The sequence below is a fragment of the Podarcis filfolensis genome (assembly GCF_964270895.1).
Source record: "Podarcis filfolensis genome assembly, chromosome: 3".
Classification (NCBI taxonomy): Eukaryota; Metazoa; Chordata; class Lepidosauria; order Squamata; family Lacertidae; genus Podarcis; species Podarcis filfolensis.
Genome location: NC_139606.1, coordinates 76,272,673 through 76,294,607, shown reverse-complemented (window position 1 = coordinate 76,294,607; position 21,935 = coordinate 76,272,673). Strand labels below are relative to the sequence as shown.

General features: G+C 43.2%; 1 protein-coding gene across 2 annotated transcripts in view; it reads right to left on the bottom strand.

Annotated features, from left to right (window-relative positions):
* The window catches only part of SLC35F3 (solute carrier family 35 member F3), an 89,427-nt gene extending 68,795 nt beyond the window's left edge, over window positions 1-20,632 (bottom strand). Inside the window, exons 1-2 of one of the 2 annotated variants that reach the window (XM_083606075.1) lie at window positions 20,077-20,632; window positions 18,941-19,170 (exon numbers count right to left, since the gene is read on the bottom strand). In XM_083606075.1, the coding sequence (XP_083462201.1) occupies window positions 18,941-19,170; window positions 20,077-20,129 (283 nt within the window). In that variant the 5' untranslated portion in view covers window positions 20,130-20,632. Of the gene's footprint in view, window positions 1-16,522; window positions 16,688-18,940; window positions 19,171-20,076 lie in introns of those variants that run through there. The other variant, XM_083606076.1, reaches the window with a different exon arrangement.
* Window positions 20,633-21,935: the final 1,303 nt, after the last annotated feature.

The window sequence follows — 21,935 nt, the reverse complement described above, 5'->3', positions numbered from 1 at the left end:
GCCTGTCATTTATTTCTCCCTCAAAGCTGATTCCTGGCCACAATTTTTTATAGGGCTGATTTAATGCTGAAGCACTAAACTGCAAATGAAGAGAATTTTTCCTCAAAATAAAGATACCAGCTGGAAGCTACAGAATTGAACTACAGCCTCTGTTTTGCACTGGACCACTATGCTGATCAAGCTATATCTCATGTACTCTTCGGACTAGCAGAAACCTGTTCAGTGCTCAGCATACATCGAAAGGAGATTGCAGGCATGAAACATTTGCTGCACCTAAGCCCTCCATCTGTTTAATACTAACTCAACCACCAAGAAGTGGAAATTATATGTGAAGAATTCACACAAACAAGTCCATTGTTGCAAGTGCTTAGCATATTCAGTGAACCATTGTAGGTTACTGCTATGCACACAGACAGAAATTACATCAGGTTCAGTGAAGAATCATACTAACTTTGCCACAAAGCCTTTTATTAAGAGTAGTTGCTCTTTAGTACATGTTTTAGTACAACTTAATGTAAATATTTTTAGGCCATTTGTAAAAAAAACAACACCAAAAACCCGAAGAAGACCAGCTGTCATTGCAATAATTCACTCTTCCATTTTGCTACACAGCTTTTCAGGTCCCATGATGGAAACAAGAATGTTATTCTTATTTGTTAACTGAGTAATTTAATGTAAGCTATCAACAATCCAAAGAGGCCACAAGAACTTAGGGTTTAAATATCTCTTCTACCTCAAATAAGAGCATAGAAGTTCAGTACAGTCGCTGTTTTTCTGCTCTCACAACCCGCTTTTTGTGCAACCATAAGAACTTCCTTTGTCCTTGACCTGACCTTAGATTCACATAAGCACATGCATGTTTGTTCATCAAGGAAACCACCTTGATTTTAACCCAGGAATTTAGGCATTTCTGGTTCTACTACTATAACTCAATTGAACAGGTGGCACCCCTGCCCCGTCAAACCTACAAGTTTTTAATACTTGTGAAATGTCCTTCTTTAACTCGAAGAGCTGACTCTAGAGATGCAGAGCAGGTCTATGATTGTTCAGTCCTACTGAAGATGAATCTAACATGAGGTTTGAAGGAGGAAAAGTCTGTCAGTGGACAGAGAACAGTCTGAGGCCAATGAGCTAGAACTGTCTGCTCACTTTAAAGCTGAAAGTATGACATCTGGGAAACAAGAGTAATCAAAGACAGCTCCTTCAGTACCCTGGACAGGTCCAAGGGAGCAAATTACTTCTTCCCTGAGCGCTTGGTGCTAACACAGTTCTTACATACTCCTCCTAGGTTACATTCTTTTGCTGGACACAGGGATGGACAGATCACTGTATTTGCATTTCATGCCAGTTTTGCATGTGCTCATTTGTAAGTCTTGTTTCTATATTAATCTGCAATTTTTAAAATAAAAAAAATTCCATGGAACTCTGTATTTAGATTCATATTGAAATATATTTGAAAATTTGATTTTTTTATTATCAAAAATTAACATAAAAATACATATTTTATCTCAGCCTTCCTGAGCTGGCATCTCTCCCTTGAAGTCACTGCCTAGGTCACTGCTAGTGGTTTGCATCATGACAATGATTGTCCATCTCCATTCTACAGAGCTGGTGAACACAGCAAATGCAAGAATGTGTCTTAACCCAGGTTATTTGATTTCTCCATTGGGTGCAACATTTTCTACTCTGACTGCTAGCAGCCCTTCAGGGTTCCAGAAACAGGGTATTTCCCATCACTTGTAGGTGAGCTTTAAAAACAAACAAACAAACAAACAAACAAACAAACAAACTGGAAATGGCAGGCACTGAACCTGGAACCTCATGCATGCAAAGCAGGCAAATTCTACCACTGTCCTGCAGCCCCTCCATGAAAAAGGGTAGGAGAAGAAAGGTTGTTTAAAAAACACAGTGCGTGGGCTTTTCCACCACAGCTCCTAGTCTGTTTTTATTTCCCCTTAAAAACTGCAGTCAAAAATTAAAATGTGTTTTGAAATAACTTCACACTGAAGTTGTCTTGTTCACTGCTGAGACTAGAGGAAAAGGCTAATTTAAAAGCAACTATACAAGGAAAGGAAACTTTATGTACCATGTAGAGAAGTAGTTGTTCTGCACAGTTACTTGATTTTTCTTCCACCTTGGAAAGAAAGTAGCAATTAGGATGGGGAAAAGAAATCAGCCAGTTCTTCAGTTGGGACTGTGATTACAAAATGCTCTCATTGAAGGCAGAGCAATTCTGCCAATAAAGACCCAAGCCACAGGCAATGTGGGAAATCCATGAATGGGTCTCCTAATGTGTTAAAAATTGGTTTAAATTTCCTGTGATGGTATTTAACCCTTTTGCCTATGCCATTTTCCAGAATGAGAACACTTTCCCGAGCTGCTATTAGTCATCTAGCAGAAAACATTTAGGTATTTTTATCTTAACTATGTCCCTTTCCAGTAGCAATCAGTGGGGCAGCACTGCTTACCTGCCTTCTGAATACCAAGTGTCACTGCTGGTTTCTGAGAGGGAGAGGAGTGATGCATGGGGAGCTCAGCACAGTGCAGGTGTGGTGGTAGGAGTGCCAGGATGGCTCTGCTGCTGCAACAGCATCACACTGAGCTTCCTGCACCTTCTCCTTTCAGGAATGGGAAGAGACACTAGTTCCTGTCAATTCAGTGTTCAGAAAGCAGGTCTATGCCACTCCGCCAACCACAACTGCCCCCAGCAGGGCTAATAGCAGCTTCAAAGGGTGAGCTTTAAATCAGGAAAATGCTGCAGGAAGAAAAGGTTAAACATACATCCCCTTCAGTGCTGTGACGGCAACAAAATTTAAAGCAGATACGAGAGAAGGAGGATTTTTGTTGTAGTTGTTTTAAGGACACACACACTCCTGGATCTCCTGACTCAGATATAGTTTGGCCCTGCATGACAAAGCTTTGCCAGTGCCACTGAGCTGCCCTGAGAACTTTCTTAAAGGAAGGTATATACATATATAATAAATACGTAAGGAATGCATACTGTAGGATGATGATTTAATGAGTTAAACCATTTTTTACTTTAGGTTGCAAATAAAAAAAATTAAAGACCCTTGTGATATTTGTTTCTTGACAATGCGGTAAAGTGGTAACTGTGTCCGTCGAACCAGGTCCAAAACCCTGGTCAAGACATTAAGCTCACTAGGTGACTATGAGTCATTTATGTCTCAGCTGAACCTACCTCACAGAATTGTTGTAGAAATAAAAGGGGTTAATCCCATGTATGCTGCCATACATTTCTTGGAGGGATCAGACTGGTAATCTGTCTGTCCAAAGGCAAGAGGGAACTTTGGAGTATTCCACATGGTTCCAAGCTTATGCAGATGCACATGTGGTCATGTGCTGTTGCACACCTGCTGTTGCAGCTTCCATACCTCTAACATATGTATACTGAGCCCAAGTCATTGTTTCATTTGCTTCTACAAAATCTCAGTGTAAATTCTGACTGATTAGGGAGATTAAGATCAGGACCTAAAATCATTAACTCAGTGTTACTGTTTAGTAATGTGAACTCTGCAGAGACCTGTACTGCACTTTATATAATAGATAAAATAAAACAGAGGCAGAAGAACTGTATACGAAACTATTTTCCCCAGCTTTAGTCTAGATTTTATCCTACATCTGTCTTTTCCATTCATTTCCTCTGTTTACCCTTTTGCCTCTTTATTTCCCAACAGACATTTGTGGCCTTTTCAGTGAGTAACATGAGCTTACTTAATATGAAATGCTTTTTTCTAGTTTATTCATTAAATGAGGCTTACCTCCTCTATTTAGTATAAGTAGATAATAGTAAAAATAATCCATTACTCAAAAATTGAAACCAGATTCTCACTGTGAGTATGCCAACTGGTAGACTTAAAGGTGGTCTGAGATTTCAGAATGATTAGGTATGGTTCTATAAATAGTTCCCACTATGTATTATACATGCATCTGTAAGAGTGCATATAACACCTGTTCTGAAGTAGCCACACTGATTGCATAATAGCTTCCAAGTCCAATTCAAGGTGTTCGCATTAGTGCTTATGGATTTAAAAAACTTGGGTCCCAAGTATCTGAAAAAGTGCCTCTTTCTCTATAGGGAATTAAGATCAGTGGAGGAGTCACTTCTGGTAATTCCACCAAGCCCGCAGAGGTTTGTGTGTGTGACTTGTGAAAGAGCCTTCTTGGTGATGAACCAAAATAATGGAGAACTCCCCACAGAGGTACATCTGTTTCCATTAGCTGCTGAAGATGCCCTACTTTATCCCCTGGCCTTTGAAAATTGAAAAATTGGTTTTGTTGTCCTCCTTGTAATGTGTTGTATTGGAGTATTCTTTTGGGGTCATGGGTGGCATTGTTGTTGCTTATTGTTTCATTGCATTGTGTTTTTATAAGCTGTAATACTCCCTAGGACTCTCTGGTGAAAGGCAGGTAAAAGAATACAAATAATAATAATAATAATAATAATAATAATAATACTATTGATAAATTGAGCTTAATTACCTTCCCAATCATTGGCACAAAAACCAAAGATAAACCCAGTCTAACCATCCTTGCCAGGAATAGGAGGAAAGCATTTTTATTTTCTTTTGCATAAACTATTGTTCACTACTACTCTTTAAAGTAGAAATGATTGTTTGATGAATGCAGGAAGATAAGTCTGCTTTTATCTTGCACATCCATTAAAAGATGCTATTCCACATTCAGAAGACTGATCTGCAACACAGTTCAAGACATTTTAAAGGTACTTTGCGTGGGAATAATTGGCTCCAGTTGCCTTAGGAATAAGCACTCAATGGCTAGCACAGACAGAAAGGCAGCCAGAACATATAAACTGCTGAGGGATATGGACCTGGAAATTCTAGTACACCTACATTTATTCATAATATTTTTCCTTTGGTGGAAGTGTGTTGAAGAGGAATATTCTAACAGCACAATCATATGCATGTTTACCAAGAAAAGTAATTCTGCTGTGTTCAGCGGAGCTAACTCCACGGTATGTGTGCCAAGGTTTGTATCCTCCTAAGTTACTTTTGAATTTTGAAAAGAGACCATAAAAAATAGAGTATCAGAAATCAGAGAGGCATGCCCATTGAAGTATTCAGCTTACTGAATTTCCATTATTTAGAGACTTCCATATCGCTTTAAGTTTTATTTCTTTATTAAATTTATCTGTCCCTTGCCACCTAACATGTCTCCAAGCAACTTACAATGAAGAATATATACATAAATACATTATAAAATAGAACAGAAAAAACAAACCCTACCCCTAACAGCAATAACAATGCTGGCAGCACATCAGCAAAAAACAAAACTATACTTTCACCCACCAACCAGCAGAGAAAAATAAAAACTCAAACACCAGCTTCCTGCTGCAGGTCCCAGAAGGCTGCCACATCAACCCAGCTATTTTCTGTTTGGTTTCATTTGTTTGCCTTTAAAGTTGATCCTGGCATTCTATTATTCACTAAAGAACTTGTGATTTTAAGCTGGATTTAGAATGGGGCATCATGCACAGCTAAAGCCCTCAAGAGCAGGTTTTCAGTTTTTATTTATTTTTGAAAAAGCACTTGTATATATGCACTCTGAAGAAGAAAAAACTTCCCTTTGCACCTTTAAAAGAATTGGTTACAATGTGCACTAGGATCCACACTAAATGAATATTCCACTAATGAAAGTCATATTAAGGAAATAGTGCAGTGTTTCTCAAACAATAGACCGGGATGCACCAGTGGACCTGCGGAACTTTCAGGTGGGTCCCAGTGCCACTGTCTGCCCAGAAAGAGTTAAAAGCCCCCTTCCATTCTGCTCCTTTAAACTTCCATTGCCTCCTTTAAACAAGCCACATTTTGTAAAAACAAAAAATTTTCATGGAAAGAAAAGTTTTTTATAGAGCTGGAAAAGGTGTGGAAAATGACATGGGGGGGAGGGGAGGGAAGGGAAGGACAGGAATATATAAAATTATACATGGTTTGGAGAAATTAATATAGTACTCAGGATCATCCCATGAAACTGAGGGTGGCAGATTCATGACAGACAAAAAAAAGACAGAACTTCATTACACAATGCATGCCTACAGAATTAGCTAACACAAGATATAGCAATGGCATAGACTCAGTAAAGGTGGCTTTAAAATGGGATTTGACTAATTATGGTGATTAAGACTGTCAGTGGCTAACATAGCTATGTACAACCTCTAGTATTAGATGTGAATACTGAACTCTCATGTTGTGAACACAAGATTTTATTTTTGTGGCTTAACCTTCATTGAAGTCTCCTTTTTTAAAAATCTTTTAAAAAAAACTGATTATTTTTTTAAAAAAATAAAATAATCCACATACAACAAAACAAGCAGAGATCCTGCAATCCATCAGAAATAAGAATAATGGCGTGCAGGTGCACTTTTAATACTTTTGCAGCCGACTATGGACAATAAATCAGCTTTACATTAATACATATCAGAGTTATACCAGCGAGTATCTCCAGAATGAATTATCTGCAGAGTACTGCCTATTTCTAGAAACACTGGGTGGAATTCTGTGTTGCATCATGATAAATGCTCCAGCTGCACAAGCATCCAGATCCACTGAAACCCCTCTCTCCTTCCCCCATGTGCTGTTCTCCTGACCTTCCCCCAGCCAATTGGGGACATAGGGGCACATGTGTGTGGGGGGGAAGCTTCATTGCGTAACTGGAAGTCTTTGCTTGGGGCTTGGGGGAGATTTAGGGATAAAAGGAGGAACAAACCTGCCCTGTATTTTTCTCTGATTCCTCTACCATCACCTATTTTGTGGTGAAGGCTGATCTTCTTCCTTCAGCCACTGGCTGGTAGCTGCCAAGCTTATGTCACAGAATGCCCCTTCGAAAGACACTGGGTCATCTTTCTGGGACATAAATATGTCAGCTGCCAGCCAGGGCTGCTGAGAGGAGCACCAGCAAATTTCACAAATATTTCATTTTGCTTATTATCATGAAAGCTCTGTGTTTCTGCCAGTAGGAGATTTCCTCTGAACACAAATAGTAGCTCCAAAGCTTGGCCAGGACCATGGTAACAGAGAAAAGGAGGTTGACACGCTGCAATGTCAGAAATTAATAGCCCGCCTCTAGCAGCTGCTTGCATATTAAACTCAAATATATGTTTAATGCCACATCTTGTTTGGCCCTCTGACAAACCATCACTGCACTTCATGCCCCATCCTATGATATGTTCTTGTGTTAGTCCAGCTGCTTATAGATTTGGGTCACTAGATTCGCTACAGCAGTTTGTCACAACGTTTTTAGTAAAAAAGAAACAAAGAAAAGTTAAATGTTCAACCATATACTATTAATAGAACAAGTTAGACTCCCACCCTCCAAAAAGGGCAAAGTTCTAATATCACTTAGTGGACTCAGTTTTATGTGTAAAAAGCACTGAGCACATTTACTTCCCCCTTTTTTAACAGAAAGCACGTCTGAGGCCATAATAATAAGCAAAACAAAATAATAAACAAGAAACAAAGAGAGTATCATCTAAAACTATCATTATTTTACATACTGTATTTGTTACAAGACAGAAAGAGAGGTGTTTATTGAGCTGAGGCAAATTACAGTAATTATTCCAATAAGTCGCCAAAGCATCCCATTGCTACAACAGTTCATTATTCGCAAAATCATTCCAGAATCATAACAATACAGTTAGTTTGTCCATTGCTACTACCAAGAGTGCTTTTTTCAATCACTGAGTTTTGATACAGACCATTAGATTTCCAGTGTTTTGCATTAACAGCGTTTTTGGCAAGTAACTTTAAAAAACCCAACAAGACTCCTATGCCTGCACACACCAGACTCTTCCTAGCAGTTAAACAAAACCATTAAGCAATCATATATTGATTTGTTTGTTTTTGTGTTGCTGTTTTTAGTGTAAAGTTTGTGGGGAAATTGTTTAAACATGTTTTAATAAACTTATTTCCGATTACTAACCTAACACTCTTCTCCAAAGTAATCAACTGATTGACCTGATCAGAAATTGCAAAAGGCCATAGAAATAATGTAATTCTTTAGTGTTTTTAATTTACCACAAGGGTAATTTTGATGGGACTAAAGAGCTTATACAGCTCTTGGTACACTGATGGGCTGTCACTAGCTCAATCAAGTTCCCTTTCCCCATTTCTCATCCTGAGATTGCACCCTCAATCCAAAACAAAACAAAACAAAACAAAACTGAATTAAATTATATTAGTTCAAACAAAAAAAGTGGAAGAGAATTGTAGAAACAGCACATCAACATTTTCTTCTAGGACACATTAAACAAGGCATGCACCACTAAACAAACATTTGAGGCTCTGTCCTACATTATTTCACAATTCTCTTGTTGAGGATGGAAAGTGAAGAAGTTTTTAACAAGTCAGTGAATCCCGTCTCATGGGAAATTTGAAGGCGATGCAAGAAAAGCATATATATTAAGGGTAGCAATATGAACAACAGGAATTCAGAAATGATGGGGATCAAGATGCCTCTTTTGCATATTTGCATATTACAATGGAGCTTGCATATCCTTGATCATTTATACCAGTTGCTTTATGGATACAATATTTTTTAACCTTCAGTACCATACTCTATCTACCCTGTTGACTTATAGCTGCTATGAGATATTATGGTGCAATCAAATGTAGGTGGACAAATCACAACTGGATAAATACTTGAAATCCATTCTGACAGTAAACTAAACTTCAGTAAAGTCCCTGGGTTAATAGCGAGGTCTTTAACTGAAACAGAAAACCCAACCAAATCAGCACTATTCATCCCTCAGAAGGGAGCGAATTCCAAACTTGGGGTGCCACTACTGAGCAGGAATCAGGACTGCGGTAATACAAAATGACTAACACTGCAACCCTACTCCTCTCTACTTAGAGGTCCCACCAGGGGTGGAGGAAGGGGAGTGCGGTGGGGGCGAATCGCCCCAGGTGTCTTCGCTGAGGGGGGTGACATTTGGTGTGCCGCCCGCCCGCGACTCCCAAGTCTTTCCCAAGCCGTCGGAGTATGGGGGGGGGGGGAGCTGCGCCGCTTTGCTGGTGGCATTCCCCCCTTCCCCCTTCATTTTGACAGCTGGGGGGGAGGCTTGGGAGTTGCAGGCGAGCGGTGCACCGAATGTCCGCCATCGGCGGCTCGCTCCATCCCCAGCTGCAGGGCACGCGCACCACTCTGTGCACCTGGGAGGTGCAGCCTCCGTGCCCTGGCCCCCTCGGGAGCACGCCCGCCCTGGGCAGTGCGGGCATATGCTCTGCCACTGAGTCCCACCCACACTGTTCCATGAGGACTCCTTCTTACTGTTAAGGAGCCTAAATAAGCCACTGAGTTAGTTTATAAGGAAAATGAATAGTTTGGGAATGATTATCTGTTTTGCAGTTCCTAGTCTTAGAAAATGAATTGGCTTTGAGCACTGCTCCATTTGCAACAATACCACACAAAATGATACCCACACAAAACTAAACTTTTATACTGTGGTACCTTCGGTTATGAACTTAATCCGTTCTGGAGGTCCGTTTGTAACTGGAAACCGCTTATAACATGAGGCGCGGTTTCGCTAATGTTGCTGACGGAGCGCGACTTCTGCTTGCATCCCGGGGCAAAGTTCGCAACAAGGGGCATCTACTTCTGGGTTAGTGGAGCACATAACCCAAAGCATTTGTAAGGGGGACGGTACGTAACACGAGGTACCACTGTATATCTGACAATTTCATTATTGATTGCTTTCAAGCATTCCTCTTTCACTGAGGAAAAGGAACTGCAACTCATACCATGATTATTTTTAAAAGTTTTACCATTTTTAATACAGTAAAAGGCAGTACTTTATTACTGATTTCATTTCACTGAGGAACTCCATCCATGCAACACCCCAAAGCTACTAACAATAAAAACATCAACAATAAAACACTTATAAAAACAATTTAAAATTCAGCAAAGAGACTGACTGGGATAAGAATCTGCACTTAAAAGGCTTGTTGAAAAGGAAAGCCTTCAGTAGGTGCCAAAGAGACAACAGAGAAGATACTTCTCAGGTAGTAAGAGATTTCCAAAGGGTAGGCACCCTAAAAAACCCAAGTCCTACATCATGCAGATTTCCTGATGAGAAGATACCTGCAGAAAGCTCTCTCTTGAAGAATGCAGTGATCAGATTGGTGTATAAGAGATGATATGATCATTTAGGTGTCCTGGTCCTAAGCTATCTAGGGCTTTATACAACAGTACCAGCACCTTGAACTAAGCTCAGTAGCTAACTGACAGCCAGTACAATTCTTTCAACAGCATTGTGACATGGTGGCAACACTCTGTCCCAGTGAGTATTCAAGCCATTGAATTTTGCACTAGCTTCAGCTTCTTGGCCAATCTTAGGGCAGCCCTACATACAGTGCATTACAACAATCAAATCTAGGGGTTATGAAAGCCTAGATAGAATAATAGAACTGTAGAGTTGGAAGGGACCCTGAGAGTCATTTAGTCGAACATCCTGCAATGCAGGAATCTCAACTAAAGCATCCATGACTGATGACTATCTAAGCTTTGCAGGAGAGTCCAGCACCTTCCAAGAGAGTCCGTTCCACTGTCAAACAGCTCTTACTGTCAGAAAGTTCTTCCTGGTGTTTATTTGGAATCTTCTTTCTTGTAACTTAAAATCATTGGTCCGGCTTCTATTCTTCCATGTGACAACCCTTTAGAAATTTGAAGATGGCTATCCTATCTCCCCTCAGTTTCCTCTTTTCTAGGCTAAACATATCCAACTCCATCAACCATATCTTATAAGGCTTGGGATATCAAAGGCTATGATCTGGCACTCTGAATGTGGACTGCAGCACCCCAAGGCCTCTCATATATTCCACCAATGATGCTGTGATTGGCAACACAACACTCCAAGCTACTGCTTGCCAATCCAAAGCTCTCTGCTTTTCCTTCTGGGCCATCCTGTATCCTGCCCTTTACAACACTTGTACAATTAGAAACAAGTATAAGTGTGACCTGCAAGAAAATGTTGCAGTATGAAGCGGTACTATTCAAGCACCCATCCATGCTCTCTTCCAGGATTTCAGAACTCTTCTCTTGGTTTTCTGTCCCTTCATCCAGTGTCCCATAGCTTAAAGGTCTAATTTGGCTGGTTTGGGTTCTCCATCCTTACGCTCCCCTCTCAAAGTGTGTGTTTTTTTTAAACTTCTGCCAAGTTACTTCATACTTGCTGATACCTCCTCTCTTGTGCATGGATGGTGCCATTTTGGCAATATAAGAAGCTTTACATCTGGAGGCTCACACTGCTCATGAAGAAGAATGGAACCCCCAAGTGAAAAAATATGGCCCATACATGCCCATTATCTTCAAGCAACAAGCAAAGGTATGCAGAAAGGGAACAGATGGTTCAAAGCTCTTCCCTGCCCTCTTGCTTACTCTAAAGAGCTGCATCATTTTCCAGCCTCTGCATCCCTATTTTATTGTGTCTATAATCTGAGCCATAATACTGACATAGCTAAAGGCATACCTCACCTAAAATACTTACTTTCATGAACAATATTTAGGATTGAACCTATAATAAAAGTGAGTAATATCTTTATGACAACTCCCAATACATACACTAAAGAACCCTTAAGTTTAGTATAAGCTAACACAGTTGAGCTATATGCAGGGGAAAAATATATGGCAGAACATTACTAGAAAGGGAGGCACCTACATTTTTTCTGCTATCTGAAGAGGTCCTCAATGAAACCATAGTGTATTCAAAAGCACACAAAAGCACAGTGCTTGAATTTCTGCATTCCCTACAACTATCAGATTCCCAGATAGATCAGCAACAGCCTGCAGGCTACTTTCCAACAGGTGGCAGATGGAGAAGCCGTTTGCAACAATCTAATAGGGAATTGCTAATCTCCAGAATTCAATGCACACTGTGAAAACTTTTTCATAAAGAAATTTCTAATTGCCTTCAATGTTTTAACGTGCAATCATATTATGAGGCTTCATGCCATTTTCATGTTTACTTGCTTAGATAGCAATCAGATTAATGTTCTACTACATGTAGTGACGCGGGTGGCGCTGTGGGTAAAACCTCAGTGCCTAGGGCTTGCTGATCGCATGGTCGGAGGTTCGAATCCCCGCGGTGGGGTGAGCTCCCGTCGTTCAGTCCCAGCTCCTGCCCACCTAGCAGTTCGAAAGCACCCCTAAGTGCAAGTAGATAAATAGGTACCGCTTTATAGCGGGAAGGTAAATGGCGTTTCTGTGTGCTGCGCTGGTGCTGGCTCGCCAGCTGCAGCTTCGTCACGCTGGCCACATGACCCGGAAGTGTCTTCGGACGGCGCCAGCTCACGGCCTCTTGAGCAAGATGAGCATGCAACCCTAGAGTCGGACACGACTGGCCCGTACGGGCAGGGGTACCTTTTACATGCAAAATAGTGGGCACAGTACATGCCAGGAATGTGACAGAAAGTAGTTAAGGAACACAAATTGAACCATGATTGTTCTGTGCTTATTAAATACGATTAGTTTAATACCATTTTAACCTGGAAGTCTCATTGATTTGGTGGATCCCAATCAATCTTTCAATCTATCTTTATTGTGGTCAAAGACCAGACAGGTGGGATCCTAATAAGTATGATATAACATGCCAATTCCTTTATAAAACTTGACTTGATTTATTCCACTTTTTAAAAAAATTACCTTCCCTCCATGTATATTACACTAAGCCAGTGGTTTCTTAGAGAAAATTTGCATTCTTTGAGTTATAGTCTGAGTGACCACTAGCATGATAAAACATTTTTCAAACCCCGCAGAAGACTGATCAGTTTTGCAAGCAGATGGCTCAGACCCATATAAACAACAATCACATATGTTGCCACTTATTTATGCCCAACTCACAAACTGAATTCATTAGAGCCCAAGCTAATGTAAAAAAACCAACAACTGATACTTGAGCACGCCACATATACCCTTTCTAGTCTACAGTTCATCCAACCCCCAACAACTCAAAACAGACAGTGGTCACTTGCAGAACTGCACCACAATGCCAGCTGTTCCCAATCCTGTTACTTCCTCTGTGCTCCTCCTCCTCTGCATTCCACTGTATATTCTCTGTACATTATAGCTGTGTAATCACAGAAAAGTGAACATTGCTTTTCCCACAGCTAATTTCTGCATAGTAATTCTGATGGTTGTGGTTAAGTGCAGGTGATTCTTTGTTTTTCTCAGAACACACAGCACATTTCAGGTGTAATACACAAAACATATCTCAACAATATGATCAAACATTTGCATAGCTTTGAATTCAAAGCTATGTAAATTCAAAAGCATTGCTACCTCTTCTTTAGTCATAACTTCTGCCAAATTAAACAGATTCCAAGAAACAGATGCCATTAAAATATTGCTGTGGAGAATTAACATTGCACATTAAGCTTTGGTTACAATTAGCATTCAAAGACAAATTTCAAATCCCAGAAAGCAGGTTACAATTGAGCTACGGATGTGATCTTTCTTACTTCAGCAAGTCTACCCACAGTTGCTCAACATGAAGTCAATTGGACTATTAGTCATCATGTCAGAGAGGAGCATTAACAACTAGCTCAGAAGCTGGCCCTCCCATAAGGTCCAATCTGGCAGAAACACTAATAAAGATATTTCTCTTAATGGGCAATAGGGCCATTCATGAGACAAGGTACCACTCATTTTAAGACTGAAAGAACAAAGCCTGCAAGGCAGTAATTACTGCAGAGGTACAAGTAGCAAGCCAGTTTTTGCCAACAAAGCAAACAACACTTTATCCAAGAAGTTATAAGTTCTTATGTATCTTTCAGCAACATTTTTAATAAACTGTAACTCTTTATGAACAATTATAAAATCCTGCACAGCACACTTTCAATGATAATGAGTCTCTGTCAGATAAACAAAACCAGTATATCAGCTGCATCAAGCTACAGTTACACATCAAGGCACTCTGTAAAAACAACCTCTCACAATCCTTTAGAATATCCCTCCCTTCCAGTGCAAAATTCTAAAACTGTGAATGATATTAGGATAACATAGATTTCATTTGTAAACAATTGATTCCCCTTTTACTATATTTTTAATAAGTTTCAAAACAGTCTGGATAGCTCTGTTGGTTGCAGCATGCTGCTGTTGCAGAGAGATGTGGAATGCAGGGAACGTGGCACATTTTCAGGTGGACATTATCCAGTATTTTTCCTTCCTGCATCTCCTGGATTGGCATTTCTGTCAAGCTGGTTCTCAGCTGTCATTCTAAGTCACACTATCATCTACTTTCACCATATTTTTGTTTGAAGGGCCCGTCTAAGTGGGGTGGTGGATGATATTAATCTCCAATAATCTCAAGAGATCTCTAGCACCTTTAACATTGGAGGTGGAAAGCACTGTAGTCCCTTGCATGACAATCATCCAAATTGGGAATCCCCAGTGGTATTTTACACACCCTCGTGGAGGCAGCTCGTACATGGGCATAGCTCCCAACGTTCTGAGGTTTTCTCCAGGGAGGACTTGAAGGATCATGATGGGCTGCTTCTCATGGGAGATGTCTTTCAGAGGCCTCAATAGCCTCTAGACTTCTTCCTTTTTTGAGAACCATGCAAAACAAATGGCCACATCTCAGGGGAGTGAGTAGCCTCTTGGCTTAGGGGCTATTGCACAACAGGCACAAAGCCATGCACAGAAAATTCAAGCTCTGAAAGGAGCATTTTGAAACAACCCACTAAAAATTCCTCAAGACTTTCATTCTACCACCTCTCAAAAAGTGAAAATTAACCCGGAAAGGGAAGCCTCTTTTGAAGATCATAGTCAACCAGCAGGGCACAGGTTTTATATGTCTTCTGAGCCCAAGGTGCACCCCCCTTTAATTATGGCTCAAAGAAAAATATCCCAGTGTCATTGCAATGGTCAAGATCCAGATTACCAAAAGTGATTTGGGCATTGACTTTGAGGGCTAGAGATCAGATGAGTCAGGAATATCACCCACACAAACACCAGATTTGGGAACTGAAACTCAAGCTGAGTCCAGCAACCAATGGAATCTGACACTTTGAACCTAAAACCATGGGTAGACAAACTAAGGCCCGGGGGCCAAATCCGGCCAAATCGCCTTCTAAATCTGGCCCGCGGATGGTCTGGGAATCAGCATGTTTTTACATGAGTAGAATGTATCCTTTTATTTAAGATGCATCTCTGGGTTATGTGTGGGGTCTGCCTGGTGTTTTTATATGAGCAGAATGTGTGCTTTTGTTTAAAATGCATCTCTGGGTTATTTGTGGGGCATAGAAATTCGTTCAGAGATGCATTCCCCCCCCCAAAAAAAAACTTAGTCCGGCCCCCCACAAGTTCTGAGGGACAGTGGATCGGCCCCCTGCTGAAAAAGTTTGCTGACCCTTTCCTAAAACCCTTCAGCCAGGATGCCCAGAGACTATAGTCCAGGATCTAGGAACCATCACAGAACCAGCATCCTTGCTCCTCACCCACACACAAAAGGCCTTGTGTGCCATCTGTTCGCCACCACAGGCAATGTGCTTGGCAACGGAGACACAACAAAATGTCAGGCTCCAGGCCAGAGATTTGCTCCTTAAAGGATCTCCATTTTCCAGTAAGGGGGCAGAGCCTGGTGAGGTGGTAGTCAAGCTGAAAAAGTACATGAGCTCAGCAACTTGTCCTTCTAATAAGAAGTTGTCTCCACCTGAGTTTCTTCCCTGAGGCCTGTCCAAGGTACTGAAAGACTTGTTTCTGACTACTTTTGTTTTATGACCTATGGCTTTCAAGTGGGTACAAACTCCTTGCTGGTCAGTCACTTGCTCTAAACTCATACTAGCTAGCTTCAGACTCTCCTATGGACTCATCTTTGCCAGGAGTGTACAGCAATTACACAGATCTTATCTGTTTCCATTGCCCTACTCCCTCAAATAAGTGAAGTGCTGCATTAGCAAGGGGTCAGCCCCACAGGACGCATTATAGTGGTCCATTTATATTACAAATAGTGTGTGAGATATTGGCCAGGTCCCTGTACATCAGGAAAGGGCGCAGTAAAAATGATAGGTAGACGCAGTAACCAAGAATTCTTAGAATCCGAACTAAGAAAGGGTTGAAAAGATCCCCTATAATGCACAACTACTCAATTAAAAGAAGGCAAATCCCATCACTGGGTTTTTTCTCTCCAAGGACCCCCAACTGTCATCACTTATGCCTCATCTGCATTCAGTTGCAACCTATACTTCCTCATCTAGTCCATTGCAGTTGCCAGACACTGGCTCACGGGAGAGCTTTAGCTCCTGGATCTTGATAGAAAAACAGAGCTGGGTATCATCAGCATGTTAATGACATCCAACTCCAAAACATTAAACAGTTTCAGCCACTGACTCCATGCAGATATCAAAACAGAAACTTGCGACACTCCACAAGCCATTTTCCAAGGGATTGAGTGGTTATTTAATTTGAATAAAGCCCTGTTTCCATATTTCAGAGCTGACAGGATGGGCTATTGAAGCTGCACCATTATTGAATGCAGAAATTCCAGACTTACCTCCTGGTAATATGGCGTCTTCTGAACCAACATGTTTGGAGAAAGGAAAATGAGAAGAATGAATATGTTTCCTCCTGGACAACACAGGAGGCATGTTACTGTGATGTCACCATGCAAATGCAGAAAATTCATAACATGGAATTTGGCACCCCTTACAGATGATTCGTAAAATGGAGCAGGAGGGAGAACCTTCCTGTCTTTTTGTATGATAAACACACAAAATAGGCACACAGTAACAACCATCAGTGCCCTGAGATATTAGAGAAATATTTTGTCAGACTTTGGAAATATGAAAACATGAATCATGATCAGAGTAGTGTAATACATTGTATTGATTATTGTACACATTTATAGCACAATCCAATACAACTCTTCTCAGAAGTCCCATTAAATTCAATGGGGAATACTTCCTCGTAAGTGGGAATAGGACTGCAACCTGGTAGGAACACCAGTATTAACTAGTGGTGGTGGTTGTTAAAAGAATCCTATAATAATTTGTTACTATAATAATAATAATAATTTATTATTTATTCCCCGCCCATCTGGCTGGGTTTCCCCAGCGACTATTCAATATATTCTTTAATATATTCTCACAAGTACAGATTTAACCCCATCCATCACGAGTAAGCCTAATCACTTTATTACATTAATGGTATTAAGAAATAAAGAACTATACCTTAGCACCAAAATTACCATACTGTATTGGCCTGAATATAAGCCTCAGTTTTTTCTCAAATTCCGACCGTGAAAAGTTAAAGTGTGGCATATATTTGTGACATTGTGGTATGCAGCCAGGAGCAGTGAGGAGTGGAGCGGCTTATACTCCAGATTTTTTTCCTCCCCCCTCCTCCAATTTTAAAGGTGCGGCTTATATTTCGGTGTGGCTTATATTCAAGCCAATACAGTAAGTAGCATTATGGCTGCATCCTAACCATGTCTATTCAGGAGTAACTTCAATGGTGTTTACTCCCAGGCAAGTGAGGTTAGGATTCTGGCATGAAAGTCCACTTTGCTTTGATTAATACTGCTACCTGCCACCCCAATCTCAGAGCAGTGCAAGATTCCAGGGGTCCAGGCTCCTACCCAGGGTCTGTGTTTCCTTTTGGAAATGAGGCACAGCGGAGACTGTGGTGTCTTTATGATATATGGTTTATTTACACATATATACCACCTGAGCCTACAACTGAGGGGTTCACAGCATTAACACACCAAAAAGGTCTTGTATTTCTCATGGTTGCAGCGTTGGATCCAAACAGAAATCAGCCATGGCTCTCTGACCCTCTGCTCTAGCTTGCTGCCTTTCACAGCCTGCAACCGTTTCCCTCCTAGGTTACATCACCACCAATTGCAATCCTAAACTCTCCACTCTGCTTTGTCTCTACTAATTATCTCAGAGCTCAGGGAGGGGGAGAGTCTGACACAGAGTCTTCACTTTGTTACTAGCCCATTTCCTTCGCTCTCCTTTAATAGCCTGTCTCTCCTAAGGAAGCTGGCCTGACTTATATTTTAATCATTGCTTGATTCACGGTTTTAGGGAAGTCTAGTACCCCAGACTCATAATAATACAATATGTGCAAATCTGTTTTGAAGTTGAAAGCAATTCATTAAATCATCCAGCTGTATGACATTTTCCTGATCAGTTCCTTGTACTGAAGACAAAAGCTTCTTTCACCATTTAATCTAACAATTTTTATTTGTAAAGAAGCCCTTTATGCCACAGTGACCTTTCATAAAATTCACATTTGATCCAAGCTTGAGCACTAAGCTGAAATCCTTTCCTAAATCTGAAGAATTATATGTTTTATATAATAATCACCACAGTGCCCCCCCAAGACAACCGGAAAGTTCATTTGATCTGCATTTAACTCCTCATGTCCCCACATCCTTTTGAAACGACACACACAGAAAGAGGGCAAGTTGACCCCCACCCATCAGTCTTGCTATACTGACACAAAAATATAAAATGCATGGCATATACACACGCGCACAATGGGTCAGTGCATCTGGCCGTTAACCGAAAGGTTGGTGGTTCGAGCCCACCCAAGGACGGCTGTGGGCAGGGTTCCTGCACTGCAGGGAGTTGAAATAGACGACCCTTGGTGTCCCTTCCAACTCTACAATTCTATTATTCTAAGACAGCTGTGGAAAAGAAGGAGCAATAAACTAGCCAAATAACAAAGGCCATCTCTTATTTACTTTGATAATACAAGATACAAAAACCCACTGATTCCTAGAAGAGGAATCAAGGGGTTAATTCCAGAGGACAACCTGAATCCTCCCCAGGCAGTTTGAGAAGGTTCCTTGTGACAGAAAGTTGAGGACTCTGTGTGTGTGTGTGTGTGTGTGTGTGTGTGTGTGTAATATAGAGAGAATGGTGACTGCTGCTGTGAAGGAGGCAGGGATAAACAAGGGACTTACTTTTGTAGCTGGCAGCCCAGGGCTGGTAGCCGTAGTAGCCAGTAATCCGTAGAATCCTTTCCTCAATGGAGGTGAGCCCCACAGTCGCACTGGTGAGGTCTTCCACAGATCGGGACCATTTCAAATCCTCTTTGATCGCCTCGTCCACCACTAGGTATTTCAGCTGCCGGAGTTGGGGGCTGATGTCTGACAGCCTCCTGGGGCTGACGTCTGGAGATCTCCTCATGCCACTAGAGGCAGAGACAAGAGAGGTGGGTGAGGAGAAGGTAAGGCAAATGTAATAAATGCAAAGCCTCTCAGGATCAAGGTGTTAAGAATGCAACAAAGAGGAATAGAGGCCTTAGAATCCCAGAATTGTAGAGTTGGAAGGGACCCGCAGTGGTCATCTAGTCCAACCCCCTGCAATGCCTTTTGTCAAGCCCCACCACCAGTCCACCTAGCTCAGTTCTGCCTACACGGACTGGCAGCGACTGTCCAAGGTTTCAAGCAGGCGTCCTTGCTACCCCTACCTGGAGATGATAGGGATTAAACCCGGGACCTTCTGCATGCCAAGGTTGCGGTCCTTCCCCCTCAAGGCACTGGGCACAAAGCGCAAACCTCAGCCGAGTTCTACTACTATTTCGCCTAGTACAACGATTTGTAGAGGGGGTTCCCCCCCCTCAGAAAACGTGGTCTACTTTGGTCTTCTGTCCATAGGCGCCGAGCCCCTCCTCCTGCGAGTCCGCCCGGACAGAGCCCAGCGCGACGCCGCTCTCCGCGCACCCCGAGGGGCTCGAAGCTGCCGCGAGGGAGCGCGCCTTCCTCCTCCGCTCCCCGCCGAGCTGGCCAGGAAAGGCTCCGGGCGAACTTTCCGCCTTTCCGCGCCAAAACCAACACCTCCCTTCTCCACACAAACACGCCGCTTCCTCCGCTTCTCAGACCCAGCGAGGAGGAGAAAAGACGAGCGCGGCCGGGAGAAAGTGAGCAGCAAGCAGGAGGAAGAGGATGAAAACTTTGCTCCCGGTGTCCCTCGTCCTCCCTCACCGGGTCGGCGGTGGGTCGGCGCCCCCCGGGAGAAGGGGAATGGCTGCGTGAGGGAACCTTTGCTGCGCGCGACGCCCCCCCCCGCCGCCGCCGCTCCCTCGCCCCCCACTCACATGGCGACGGTCTTGCCCCTGGCCGTGCCGTTGGGGAACTCCCGAATCCCCATAGGGAAGAGCAGCGGGGGAGTGGGGGCTCCCAGGCTTCAACGAAGGTGCAGCCGCCCCGGGCTGGAGGGCTGGAGAGACGGGGCGGCGGCCCCCGCGCGGGTCGCCAAGGCGGGAAGAGGAAGGAGGACGGAGCCGGAGCTAGCGCTTGCCGCCGCCACCGCCGTGCAGGCACGGAGTTTGGAGCGGCCGGTGAAGAGCTGCTGCTGCCGCCGCCGCCGCCGCCACATGAGAGTCCGCCTGCCTGAGTCCCCAGCGCGGGCGAGGCGTCGGCTCCCGGCTGCAACCTGCTGTCCGTGTCTATCGCTGCTGCTTGCTGCTGCTGCTGCTCGCCGCCGCCGCCGCCGCCTCTCCAGCAGTGAAGCGAAGGAGGAGAACAACGCTCGTCGTCGCCCCCCTCGCAGGCAAGCGCCGCTCTCGCTCGCCTCTTCTCGGGGGGGAAATGCCGCGCGCCCCTCAGGGGGAGCCCGCTCGCCCTTCTCCTCTCGCTTTCCCTCCGCGCGGTGAATGTGGCGCGGCGGCCGACAGGGGGAGCCCGTGCGCACTTCGTGGGGAGGGGGGGGAGCGAGGCCGCCATAGAGAGCGGCGCCCCTCCTCCTGGCTTGGGAAGAAAGGCAGCGGCTGGGAGGCAGGCGCCCTCTGCGAAGGCTCGAAACACACTTCTCAGATTAGTTTCTATTTGATCTCAGCGTGGAGCGGGTTGTATATTCTTGAAGAGAGAAAGGGGGTTTTATGCGTTTATTTCCAAAGGGGTAGGAGAATTAGATCGCGCAGCAATAGCAGTCAGTCCTTACATTTGTTATTGGTGATGAGGATGATTTTGGAAGGGGAAAAAGGGGGGGGGGGGAGGAAGAAGGGAAATATTACGGATCCAGCTCCCTCATAAGTAGTGGCGTCCCTGAGTGAGGTAGCCGCATTTTGGGTGTCAGGAAAGGGCAGCAAGTGGTTAGTCATTTAGTTAGCTGTAATTGTGTTTTTTACGACCCAGGAGCGGAGAGGTGCTTGTGGGATTTTCGGCCTCAGGTGCCAAATTGACTTGGCTGGCCTTGGGTACTGTGCATCTTGTCTTGGAGGTGCAGAGAGAGGAGATTTGCTGTCCTGCTGCAAGCAGCAAAATGTCTTGGGCCAACCTGCTCGGTGATTCAGCCATTTGTCACAGCAAAGAGAATCCAAGGTGGCAGAACACCTTTATAGCATGCAAAATGGCCCAGGTTCAATACCTGGAAACTCCAGGTAAGGTAGGGCTCCTGTCTGAAACCCTGGAGAGCGACTGCCAGTCTGTACTGGGCTATTGAAGGGTCAAGGGCAGTTTCCTATGTTCCTGTCCCCCCTGCCCCTACCACTCCATGCCTCTAGAGGAAGAGTGAGAATGATCTTCAAAATGAGGGTCAATTGAAATCAGCCCAGGAATGCTTACTCAATCAGCCAGTTTTTGTGAAAATCCAAATGGGAGCTGAAAGCTCCTTCCTTCGACCTTGGGATCTTTCTACTGCTTCTTCTATTACATGACAAATAATGACGGCAAAGCCAAAAGCAGAAGCCCCATCAAGAGGCAAGGTGAGGCAGCTGCCTCAAGCTCCCAGTTGTGCCATTAAAGGAGGCAGAATAAATCCGATATAGGCAAATCTGACCCAGAATGTTTTGTGATGTTCTCCTGCCCAGTCTCCACTGAAATTAGTGTGAGCTGCTCAAGAACATGGTGGTGCTATATTCACAACTAGGAACATAGAAAGATGACTTCTACTGCATCAGACCAACAGTCCATCTAGCTCAGTACAGTGGTACCTCAGGTTAGGTACTTAATTCGT